This window comes from Falco punctatus, assembly GCF_963210335.1.
Source record: "Falco punctatus genome assembly, chromosome: 4".
Classification (NCBI taxonomy): Eukaryota; Metazoa; Chordata; class Aves; order Falconiformes; family Falconidae; genus Falco; species Falco punctatus.
The window spans coordinates 96,921,156-96,934,558 of record NC_137583.1 but is presented as its reverse complement, the minus strand read 5'-3'; the positions used below and the strand labels follow the sequence as shown (position 1 = coordinate 96,934,558).

The 13,403-nt window shown below is 40.5% G+C and overlaps 1 protein-coding gene across 1 annotated transcript in view; it reads right to left on the bottom strand.

The window, feature by feature from the left end:
* SUSD5 (sushi domain containing 5) overlaps window positions 1–13,403 on the bottom strand; it is a 50,068-nt gene that overhangs the window by 35,420 nt on the left and 1,245 nt on the right. Inside the window, exon 2 of the mRNA XM_080385898.1 lies at window positions 6,080–6,257. Coding sequence (XP_080242024.1) covers window positions 6,080–6,257 — 178 coding nt within the window. The remainder of the gene's footprint in view (window positions 1–6,079; window positions 6,258–13,403) is intronic.

The window sequence follows — 13,403 nt, the reverse complement described above, 5'->3', positions numbered from 1 at the left end:
CAGCTGTGAGCTGTTGGACTGGAGTTTGTGACATGAAGGCATTTCAGAGCGCAAGACCTCCTCAAACAGTTCCATGAGCAATTTCAGTGTTTTGAATTGGACCATGTCCTCCTGTCAGCTGTGTCTGGATTTTTCTTTCAAAGGGAATTATTTGACCTGCCTCACACATCTTTGGGAGCGAATCCATATGCATTATTATCAGGCAGCAGAGCACAGCCTTGAAATAAAACAGAGAGCTTGCCAAAACAACGTAACGTTAGGACTGCTTCTCTGTAAATAAGCAAGTGGGCCTATTATAGTGTGTGCTATAGATTTTATATATATTTCATGGGGCCCACAAGTCCCAGGGTTTACACACACAGATGAGAGGACTGGCAAGGGTTAGCAACTGACCCTTGTTTCTTTCCCTGGATATTGCTTTTTTCTTTCCCAAGAAATGTGCTGTTATTACCCTACCGCCAGGTGCTGGGCAAGTCCCATGCAGTAGGCAGAAAAAGAAGCAGGTAGTCTTGTGAAATGCCATTTCTGAGTCTTATTATTACATTTCCCACTGGTATCATCTGCAGCGAGGGCCCTGTTGTGCTTGACACTGTAGAAGCATTCAATAGGAGTCAGTGCAAAACCCAAAGAGCTAACAAAAGGAAAGAAAAATAGAGATGAAGTAATTTTCCTATCGGCAAACCTCTGGTCTGTGGCCAGCCAAGAAAAGAACCCCAGTCTTCTGACTCCCACAGCAAGGTTTATTCTAGCTGACTTTTTTTGCTCACTCCAGTTATCCCCTTGGAAATAAATCCTGCAGGGACTGTGTAGGAACCAGCCCAGGGCAATTCCATGCAAAGGAACAGGTTGGCAACCCTGCAGGGGATCTATTGTAGAATAAAAAGCCCTTGCAGAGCTTCAAAGCCCTTATAGAAGGGATACATGGCTTCATTCTTTCGTAGACAAGTAAGGCACAGGATAGGGAATAGGACAGCTTCAGCTTTTCAGTCTAGAAAAGTGATGGAAATGAGTAAATTTGCTATGAATATCTTAATACAAGCTGCTGAGGTTGTTTACAATTAAAAAAAAATAAATAACTGCTTTCTGCTATTCTGTGCACAAGGCTAATCATAAGAAAAACTGTGTCACGTTCACTTTCTGAATCTCAAAAACCCCAGAAATAAACACCTAATAAAGACCCTACAGGACATGCTGCCCAGCACTGGAGGACATGACACAAGGTTTTCCAGTATAACATCTGAATTCAAAAGATAGCAGTGAGAGCCCTTCAGAGAACACAGCCACCTTTTTTCATTTATGTTCTGGCAGATGGCTTGCTGGATTTACTGACTCACTTGTCTGACATGCAAATAAATCGTAAGAGTGTCATTTGTAGTATAAATAGATATTAGGGCTTGTCTGACAAATGAGACCTGCCTAACGACGTTTCTTTCCCTGAAAGGTAACAATGTGTAATGCTTTATAAGTTACACACATCAGGACTAACTTGTAAATAGTTTACTTCTAGGCTGCTGCAAGATTTTACCCCTTATCTTCTTAACCCCCATCTACTTGTCAGTGGCTCTTCTCCAACAGTTCCCAAGCCCTTGGACCTGCCAGCGACTTTCCTGTGCAAACAGCCCTAAACTCTGAATTGGGCTGGTCTGAACAACCGAAAGCGGAAGACAAAAACGTCCCCTTATGCCTGTGAAAGAGGTTCTGTCCCAGGCTGCTCAAACCACAAAACCACCCAGTTTATTGTCTTTTTGGATTTGCTGGCAGAGGTCTCCCTGTTTAATCAATTCCCATCCTACATCGGTGGAACTGAACCCCATTTGTTGAGCCCTGCTGCTTGGGCTCGCCCAGTTTGCAGGGACTGTAGTGGGTTAGAGAGCGCGACATGAGTATCTCCACCAGCAGGTCACTGTCTTCTTCCACCCGCATCACTCTGCAGGACGATGGTTTTCAGCACCCTAACTAGTACTCATTGCCCACCCTGTTCACTTCTGACTTAAAATAGACAAGAGATAAGCACGTCTACCAGCCCAGCTGAGGAGGCAGCAGTCACTGCTGTGGGTCTGTAAGAGGTAGATTGGAGCAAGCTGGGTGGCCACAACCTCATTGGATCCAGCAGAGGATATCCCATTATAACCTCAAAATCTTTGCATACTTATATATGGATCCATACTGACACATGAGTCATCAGAAATCTGACAGTCACCCAAACTGAGTAGTTTTTCTTTGCTCGTACAAGAGGCACAGCCCAGAGAGCGGGCACACACGCTGGCCCAGTGATATGCCTCAGTCCTAACAGGAGAAACTCCCACAGGTTTCCGGACACTGATTTGGCTGTAAAAATAATAATAAGGACACAAAAGCCAACAGTGATGGATATATTTACCAGGAGTGGGACCGTAACTATTCACTAAGACCATAAAATAGCCATCAGAGGTGAACAAATCACTGACTTGTGCAAACCTGGAAAACTGACCCGGAAAATTGATCTAGAGGTGAAAAAGTCCTTACATCTCTGCTACAGCTCCTCTTCAGTTTTAAGTATGTGGTGGAAGGAGGACTGAAGCGTGTCAGAAAATCTGCAACACTATAATGACCTCACTCACATAATTTGTTTGTGTTTACTGCAACTGCCAATGGCTAATCCATTTTTCCTCAGGGGGAAGATCGGGATATTTCTCAGGCACCAAATAAATAAACCAAACTGCATTCTTCTTGAAATTAGGAACTTCTTTCATCACGTTCCCTCCTATTCATCTCCTTTCTGATGTACACGGTCCAAGAGGATATGGGAGAGTATCAGACTAAAGCTCTGGGATCTGCACTGGACGCCAGTTAGCTGCTGGGAGGAATTCAAGGATTTAGATCCAACCTATAAAGTGCTGAACAGTTTTGGGCCTGGCAAACACGGGTCTCATTCAACCATGTGGAGGTCCATCAAGATAAATAACACAAGGTGTGCCCAGCGAGGAGTCCTTCATTTTGGAAATATTTTTCCCTCCTCCCGTAACCTCCTGGGCATGCTGTAAAGCCTGCTTTCCCCTCCCCGTGTTACATCAGTTGAGTCTGGATTGAAGTTTTTCTGTTTACCAGCTATCCTTCATCCTTGCTTTCACATTTCCATTTAGCAAGTTAATGCCCAATGTATTGAATGGGTAACTGTATTTTTTAATTAATATTTTAATTTTAATTTTTAAATTTAAGATTTTTTAAATTAATAACTAATTTAATATAATATTTTAAGTGCCTTCTTAATAGCTTTTCCATTCCTTTGATAATTCTTGAACCCTTTATTGAGCCTCCTTTAGTACCTTTCTTAAGATATAGTAACAGTTGTATATTGTAATATTCCAAAGGAGACTGTTATGCTGATCTGTGTATGTGTGTGTGCATATATATGTATATATTTTTCATATTCTCCACCCCATTCCATAAGTACTCTAGCAATTTCGTTTGCTTGTTTGTTTGTTTTTACCACAGCTGCAGTTTGACAGAGGTTTTCTTTGTGCTGTCCACAGTGATGTCCTCATATCTATCCTGGGCTGACAGAGATAAATCAGAACTCTATTTTTTCAAGTAGATTGCATATTTGTCCCACATGTATTATCATTGAGCTCCATTTGTCATCATTTTGCCTGTTCATCTAAATCCCTCTGAAAATCTTTATATTCTGCTTGAGCTTGTCCTACCTGGACAACTTTGTCCTATTTGCATACTTTGCACTTGACTGCTCATTTCCTTCTCCAGAGCTGCATTAACTAACATGAAACCAGTGTAGCTTCTTTACGCATTATACTTTTCCTCTTTTTCCCCTGAGTCAAAAATATCCAGCTCAGTGAACCAAGTAACATACATTCTGGTGCTTGCCCAGCCATGGGTAAAATAGTCCCAGAGAAGAAAACTATTAAATTCCAGTTCTGAAGAACTATTCTCTCTGATGAAGCTCTCTGGTGAAGGTCAGATGTGGTGAATGCACAGCAGTGGCACGCTGATGTGCCTCCACAAAATCCTTGCTGATAAATAGTTTAGAGACTTGCATATTAAGGGCAGGTTTACTGGAGGAATGGAGTACAGAAAGGTGGAAGGGGTGAAAAATCTTCCTTTCTTTCCCATTGGTATGATGTGTATGTTCTCACATCATCATGGTGTACAATACTATCACTGTATCCAACTTTGATATTGAAGATATTCAGGGATAGGTCCACAACTGGGATATTAATAGTTGCAGCTCCAGTGCCTGCAGTAATTAGTTGAGGATCTCTCAGAACTAACCAGTGGTATTGCTTAGATAAAAGATGGATGGTTTTTCCTCCTACCGCCATCATTTTTTTACTTCCATAACACATAATACAGAGGTTGCATAAAAGAATCCGTGCAACCACTTTGCCATGCACTTCCTAGAGATCGATAGCTTTCCTGGCTCTTCAGCCTGCATGGCATCGCAGCAACTGGCTTAAGGAAAAAAGGTTTTAGAGTTTAGATCACTGTCCTATATCCTGAGAGATTTCTGGGTTTTTTTTTTAAATGACCAGAACTACATACAAATAAATTTTCAAACAATTTTTCACCTGGAAAGAAAAAGATCAGCAGAACCAGCTGCTTTTGCTTGAGATTGTTTAAACATCACCTTTCATTACTAGTAGCAATTTTCTGTCCTTTTGAAACTTTATGACTGAAAATAGTCACAAACACCAATGCTTACTTAAATAACTGATAACTGTCACAAAATCCAATAATACACCAGAGTCTGGGAACTTGGAAAGAGTACCTTGATAAAACAAAGCTTTATCACCATTGAACATTGATAGTAGATGAGATATTACGCTCTAACTCACGAGAACTTTGTGAAGCACCTCAAGGGAACGAGTATACCTATTATGGTAAGGCTGTGGCTGGTAAACCTGCTGAAGAAAAGATTTGACAGAAGGGGCTTTGGATCTACTCATGCTCCTTCTGGACAATTCCTGTATGGTTCCAGCTTCAGAGGCATGAGACATTCATGCCAGTCCTCTGCTCCTCCATTCTGTTTTTGTTTTTTTTTTTTTTTTTTTAATTGAATTTTCTGTGATTTGGTCTCTTTGCCGCATTTGAAACCTGTTCCTGAGGCATGCTGTGAAGACTTCCATTTCGGAAGAGACTGGGAGCTGGGATATAGGTGCTTGCCCAGTGCAGTGCCACATAGCTGGACCTGTGCGAGGCTGGAATGAGTCTGAGTTAGCCTGAGTCTGGGAAGCCCTCATCAGCCACAGCACAGCGGCACGGTGGCAGGGCCATGCTGCCTCTGGCATGCACCTAGCACCTATGTGGGCATAAGTTCTCAAAACCTTAAATATCACTGAAAGTCGCTTCTGGAGTGCTCGTGAAGGCTGACTTTAGCCCCATGAAACCACGATCAATAGAGGGATCAACAGAGGGAAGCAGCTTCCATCACAGGACACTTTAGTGTTCCTGCTTTGAACTGGTCTCTACGGAGGCCACAATGCTGCCTGGAGAATCTGTGGTGGCCAGTACGTCTTTTGCAAGGCAAAGCATCGAGTGACGATACCAGTTCCCTGGTGAGCTTCCTCAACAAACTCTCTATCAGGTGTGCGCTATCATGTCTACATACCTCTAATGTCATACCTATGTGAACATGCCTGTTGTCTGTTCAGACATGCGCAGCTGCCTGGGGTAGGTACGTGGTTTCCGTGAGGAGCTAAGCTTGCTGAGCTTCTTAAGGCACAGAGAATGAAGGGCCAGTGGCAGCCCAAGCTCCAGCGCCGTGTCCTCAGCCTGCTCCGTCGGGGCTCGGCACCCCACCACAGGGCAGGGGGAAAGGAACCGCAACGACACAGTGCAGAAGGGAAGAGGAAGGGGGAATTGCTCCAGATCTGTGAAATACGTGATCTGAGGCTGACGAATATGTGTCCCCCTGAAATATTACCTGTAAAAAATTGATTTTGTGGGGAAAGTGGCACATTTATCTATATGTCATGGTGCGCGAGCTGTGGCCAGTGTTTTTCACTAATATTTTCAGTCAAGGAGAAAAAACTGCTCGACAGCTGTCATTCATACTTCTCAGGAAGGGTTATACTGTTGTCCTTACCCGGTGGAGCCACTGGCGAGCCATCCTGTGGTGCAGCCAGCGAAAGAACAGTCCAGAACAGCCCTTTTCAGTTCTTCTGCAGTTGCTAAGCGAGCACTCAAGTCAACACAAGCTTTCTCAGCTTCAGCTAAATCCAGACCCTGAGAGTTGTTCTTGGACTCAAGTGCAAACACTTTCCCTGCAGCACCAAGAAAGGACATGTCACTCGTCATGGTATTGTACTCAACAGATATTCAACAAAATTATTGCAAATTATCACCAAATAAAGCCTTCTTGCTTTTCCTAAGTTCATTTTAATGAGCAACCTACTTCTTGGAAGAAGTAATTTCATCAGCACTTTAAGTACCTTTGGTTTAGCTTTTCTTTTAGTTCTGTTCACCAACAGAAAAGCAGGTACGGCTAAGCCCCTACTTGTTCCTAGCTCATATGAGAAGCTTGTCTTGCCTCTATAGGACTACGCTTAAGATCTGGAGAAAGCACGACACTCTCACATGCACATATATCATAAAAGTCACAACATCTCCTGTAGGCTGTAACACCGGAATTCATTGCTAAGCATTTTACAACTACATTTCTATCAACTACGTCTATAAAGTAAGCACAAATCTAAAACCCAGTATTGCAACCCAGTCTTCCATGTCAGAAATAGATGTGTACTGATTCTCTAAAATCAAAATGATGTAGTTCTATGGCAACTTGTGCCTAAAGGCTGCTCCAAAGCCACTTTGTTTTCATATCTTTCTGGAAAGACAGAATTTTTTTCTTAATGGAAGGTTTTTTTGAATGAGCATGAGAACATATTTAGCATAACAATTTCTTGCGTTGTTTTTATTTTCAGTTCAGTTTATTTTACTTTGATTTATCTAACACTGTGAAAGCTGTAAGGGTGAAAGTTAGAGGTTTTGGCAACTGGGAACAGGACAGTTGGGGTTTTGGCAATGAAGCTTGAGAAGTTACTGGGCTATGGAATAAACACATTAGCTGAGTGCCTCCAGAAAAAGAAATAAACAATGAGACTTCACAGTGCTGACTTTGAAATTGCCATTAAGCATCTTCTTTCTGAAGATAACATACCTCAGAATACCTTCTAAAATTCAACGGTACAGGCTGAGGTTCCTTGCAGGTGCCAAAAGACAACTTCGAAGCACTGTTCATTCAGTAAATGCCCAGAAACACTTATGTCTTATTTCAAATGTAGTTTAGTGGCAGTGGTTATATGAATGTATAGCTTCCAGCATGTACCAAGTGTTCACCACAGTCATAGGATATATTGGCCAACATCAGGAATCCTTCAGACTGATTCAGCCTGATTCTGCACCAAGTGCCACCCCCACTGCAGATAACTCCCACAAATTGATATATCAGAATCTAATCATAAATACAGGGAACCAATACAGGGTAGCTCTGCCCCTGACAGCTTTCCATTCTCACCTGTGCACAGTTTAACCCACTGGAAGAATCACAGTCCTTACAGCAAAAAATGCAAAGTTTCTTTCACGTAAACATGTTATTTGTGTTTACATTAGCTAGCAAGTGCAGATGGGTCCTGATGAAGATTCCTACTTTGGTGGGAAATCTACACGTGCACAGCAAGAAGTTGTCCTGACTCAGGCAGGTAGCAATTTAAATAAGCCAGACAAGCAGCGAGGAGAAGGAATAGAAATTCAGGGTATCCAGAGTGATTTTCTCAGGCAGTTAACAGTAGCTGACCAAGGAATGCAACCCCGCAGCATAGATCAACATCGTAACCACTAGATGACATTGTCCCTTTATTCTCAACTTTAATCAATACAATGAGTTGTAATTAGAACAGGGGAGTTTACACAGAGCAGTGAAAAAAGCAAGCCTCTACAGTCCTCAGCACCAAAACGTCAGGATTCTTTGAAAAATGTCCCAAATAATGCACACGAGGCTGCTGTTCCCAAAGCCATGAATAGATGCAGTGAAGCACGTGTGGCATAGGGAGAGAGGAGATATAAGCAGAAAGATGACGGTTTTAATAATTCTTAAGTTGTGGAACAATTTTCATTCGTAAAGGTAAGTAGGGATTAATTGTAATGCTTTACTGAGGTTTCACCCCAAATAAAGACTTGCCCACATTCTGCATTTCACTGTTTGACTGTCAGGATTGAGATGCATCACCAAAGACATATAGGGCACGTTTGTGTAGCATTTGACTTAAATCGTAAATGTTAGTTTGCCATGGCAGTAACCCTTATTTTCCAGCTATTAGTATTTCAGTTACAAGACTTAAAGAAAGGAAAATCATTAAGGATCAAGTTTCATCGAGATGTAATTAGAAGAAATTAAGTCCATCATTTAGTCTTTTTGTCAGTAAGTAACAATTAGTTTTAGAGGAGTTTAGACAGTCAAGACTGAGGCTGAGACAACTCCTTAGCTACTGTTATGTGTTTGCTAGTACTTAAGATAAATTAACTTTTTACTAGAAACTATGAAGATGCTGATACAAGACAGAGTCTTGTCCTTCAAAAAGGTATCTGGGATGCCCAGACTATGTGGACAAATAGATTTTAGGGTAAGCTAGGAAGGACTTACTGGTTGGGAAAATTAAAGTGAACTGCTTTGGAGGAATTTCTGGTTAGCCAGAAGTGGATATAGAAGGCTGACCTGCTTACCAGGCGGACCTGGGAATCTTCTCCAAAGCCTTAGAAGCTCTATGGCTACCTGCCCAGTTTTGAAGATGTGCCCTCTCTTTTTTTGCCTGATTTCTTACTTAGAAAATATAATAGTAAGAAAGGTTTACTTATCGGATGCTTGACCAATGGAATGATAGCTGGATCTCCAGCACCCTGAGCTGTATCACATTACTGAGGGGCATTACAGAAAAAAAAATAAAATACAGGGGACATCCTAGCATCGTAATAAGAAAAATACAAAAGTATGTCAAAACAGGAAATCCCCTTAAATAAATAAGAGTACAACACTGAGATTGAATTCTGCACCTTACAGTGGCACAGCTAACATGCTTGAGACATTAATGTACTGAATTTTTCTCACTTTTTAGCACAAAAGTGGTGTCTTTTTCAAGCTGGAGATCTAAAGGTCCTTGTTAAATATCTGTAAAATTATCTGTAAAATTTTTATCACTGCTAGTTGTAAAGAAAGGTTTTTTAAATAAGGTTTGTCTCACATACTTGATGACATCACAGTAATTTTTGGTGTTGGGGTTGTGAAAATTTTAGATGGTATCCCCTTTCTCTCTAGCACATTGGGACAGTGTGGAGTAGTTGAAATCAGTTTTCTTTCTGAGATAATATCAAGAGATGTATTGTCATTCTGTTTGAAATGTGTGAAATTAAATATGAGACTGCTCTTTATTTCCATAAGGCACAAGATGAAGGATCATGTCTTTGTGTTTATTTTTGTGAAGAATGTAGTATGCCTTTGGTTGTGGTACCTTTGAACAGCCCCCATGTTCGAGCTCCCTCTCAACTCTCTCCCTTCATTTCTGCCTGTGTCTTTTCTTTCCCGTAATGATGCGACAGGTAGCGTGGAAATTTGTTTCCAAAACTCTGTGTACTTTTCTGAAGCCTTTTTAAACAAAGCCAGTCCCTTTGGTTGCAAGATCAAGCTAAAAATCCATGCAAATTGGTCTTCCTCTGCAGGCTTAAGGCACACCTTGAGTTTAGCAGGTTTAGAATGCAAAATGACCTTGTCACAGCAAGTTTCCTTAGCTTTTCATTGAAACTAATGAGAAAGTTTTAACTTCAATGGTAAAATGTAAATGATAAGACATAATTCTTCCAACTGTTAAGTAACAGCTGGATTCATAGTTCTGAAGAAAAAAATCACGCTTGAAACCAAAGAGAGTCTTTCTTTAATAACTAGCCTATATTATATTGCTAGCCTCTACCATCATCTGATCACTATTATTACAGAATATTGATTATATTTGATATATTGACAAAGGAATCATTTTTACTATTGTTAGTCACTAAAACTTTGTAAGCAAGCAACAGCTGAATATAGTTTTTATTTAAGAGTACCCCAATATATTCTGATTGAAAACATACCCATAGAAGCATAGATCTCAGGGCTTATAGGGTTCATTTTTATCACCCTGTTTAATTCCTACATAACCAGACTGTAGCTTTCCCCTAGTAATTCCACCATCGAGTCCAAAAATTCATGGCTGAACTAGAGCATGTCTTTTCAAAAGGCATCCAGTCGTGATTCAATGACTCCAAGTAAGGGAGAATTTACAGCACACTTTATAGTAAACTGTTCCAATGGTTCATTACTCTCACTCCACCTTATTTCCATTTTCAAATTTTGCTAGGCTCAGCTTCTAACAGCTGGGCCTTGCTATGTTTTTAAGACTGAAGAGCCTTCTACAATCAGATACGTGGAGGAGCAAAAAAGGGACTCTTCAAAAATAAAACCAATCCAAAACCTGTTTCTATGTACTTTTAGGAATCTCAGTGGAATTAGCAGGATTTTCTTGGTTATCAAGAAGAGTTTGGCTAATCTATTTTATTGCAGTAACAGATATAACAAGAAGTTCTTCTGAGGCATATAGGCATGGTTCAAGGCCCGCTGCAATGAGTTCAAAGTTCTCCATGTCTTCAGCAGGATTTGCGTCATGCTTGAAGGAGAAACAGAAAACTGCATAGCAAAATATACTTTGAAATAAAAATGTCTCCCACAAATTATGTAAAATGAAAGCACTTTAAAATGCACGCCTGGCATGCTGATCTCATAGCGTGGTACTTACTAGTTCAAAGGATAAAACTTAAATCAGTTTCAACAAAATAAATGCGGTGAAAGATGTGCAAATGTGGAGCATAATTTATTTTTACTTAAGTGCTAAAAACTTTAAATTGAGGTAAAAGAGAGCAGAGGAAGGGAAGGTCACTTCTGTACTTCAAGAGCAATTTAATTTCCATTTCTATGGCTGTGTGTAACAATGGCCTTGATTGTAACAGTAAGGGTGGAGGATTCAGTAAAACTGTACAATTACAGACAGAGATTTGGGTAATTACCAGTTCTGCTTAGTGTACTTGAATGTAGGATTTATTTCTGCGAGAAACTAAAGTGAATGATGTCTTCTTTAATTCAAACTGCTTAAAATATTACATCATCAGAAAACCCAGAAAACCTAGGAGGTCACCTTTGAGTTCCTCCTCAGCTAAATTCAGTTTGAGCTTAAATTTTAATTTTACTACATGCTTTAGAATCAAATAGTTGGAATTGTTTATGCATTTATTTTTGAACATACAAGAATGTGTGCTGTTTTGCAAGCGGGAGCCTGAGATGCTTAGACACCTGCTATTCATATGCACGCATCTGGAGACAGCAAAAGAGAAAAAGCATACTTTTTTCCTTTTCTTTACAAAAAAAGTGCAAAGCAAGCCAAAGGAAAGAGCATAGTAGGTTTTTTTCCTACCATTGACAACAGACATATCTGGTTCTAGCTTTTTGTGGCTATCATTATATATTGTGCCTAGCTTTCTGGATTCAGAATCCTTTCCCTTGCAGCCTCTGCAGCCGCTATGCGTGGTCACTACCAGATGACTCTCTTGACCAACAGGTCTTCCATGTAACCCAAATTTAGCCAACAGACCAACTCCACTTTGGAACAAATAGTAAAGTTCTGCGATTAGCACAGTCTTTCAATTCAGGGGTGTCTTAGTAAGGTACTTAACCACCATGCTTCTCTCCTGATGTGCTCTGTCTCAGAGCAAGTGCCCTGCAGAAAACTACAATTCAGGCGTATGGGTATTTTAGCAGCCATGAAAAGACAAATGAGGGAGTCAAAAATAGTCAGAGGAAACTCCTGTGCAAGATGCATGAAGCTGCATTTTTCTTCTCCTATTCCAGTGCAAATGCAAAGAAATACTAAACAGCCTGCGCTTGCACCGGCATAGTCAAGACCTGTCATGATAACTGTCACGATAATCTGTATTATTCTCCAGTAACCACACTAACAGTGGTGGAACACCACAGTACATCAGAGCAGGAGCAAGCCCTTGGGAAGCCTTCTGTCCATCTGACAGTGACCTCAACAGCTATGAGCAAGCAAATTTCCATCGTCAAAAATCTGCAAAGCGAAACAAAGCTATCTTTGATTTCGGCATTCACCTTGGTCTTTATGGAGCCTATCTGTGCTACAGCAATATGGGCTGCGGTAAATACTAGTCAAAAGAGATCAATTAAGCTTCAAGGCTTTACACCTTCAGCAGACCTCGATGGTCTCCAGTTTTATTGCCTGCTCTCTGTCATTATTTGTGTGCGAGATAATAAAGAGAAAGTCTTCCTTAGGGAAATATGTTGTAACCAGTTTCGGAGGTTTGCTTGTAGCAGGGGCCAGTCTGGATTTCACGGGGTTTTTACAAGGTGAGTTCAAAATCCCTTCAGTGGTTTGCAAAACAGTCAGTTACTTTCAGTTAAAAATAACAAATACACACATACATATGTGTCACCCAGAAAGGTCCTTTGGCACTTTAGTGACGTGTATGAGAGAGTAGCACAGTTGTTTTTTCACCTACAACTTACACAAATGAGAAGGTGTTTTCCTGTCTAGATCAGGCCAGAAACTGTTATAAAAGAAAGTATTAATCCTGTTCTGTACTTTCAGATCTTCTTAGATACATAAGCCCACAGGCAGTGGTAAATTTTAAAGTTCACTTGAAGTGTTTTCTTCTGTATCAATGTATAATAAGCCAGATGGCTTATAGGGCAGAGTTACAATTGTCTGCTTGAATATTAATATTAGGAGAATACACTGAAAAACATGTTAATAGAGGGACCTGCACATTTTTCACAATGACACTTGGAAGTTAAAAATGGAAACTACAGTAATATAATAATGCTCTACAACGGTAATGCGCTTCAGATATCCTACGCTTTAATGCTTATAATTGCTTTCCCATGCATGAATTTGACAAACTGTTGAATGGCAATTAAAATCTGTCATGAACTGTGCCTTAAAATGATCTCCAACATTATTTTCCCTTTTCTCTTTTAGAGGATGACTGTTTAGGAACCAAGAAGATGCTAGTAATTCTATAGAAATAAGACAACTTGGGAAGTGCTTTTGAAAAGATAAGGGAATTGTTCATATGAAGCATTCCTAGCAAGGGAAATTAATTATTCCTGTTCTGTACCCTTTTCTTGCGGAGAACCCTCTTTCATGGGTATGCATTTTCCCCCCTCACTTCTGAGGCATTTCACTAGGGAAGGAATATTTCCCAAAATCAGAATCGCAGTTTTGCCTGCTGCAACACAGTGCAGTTGCCTGACGTATTTCTTCCCCTTTATTCTTAATGAAAAGTGTTTTCTTCAAATTTACAGGACAGGGCTC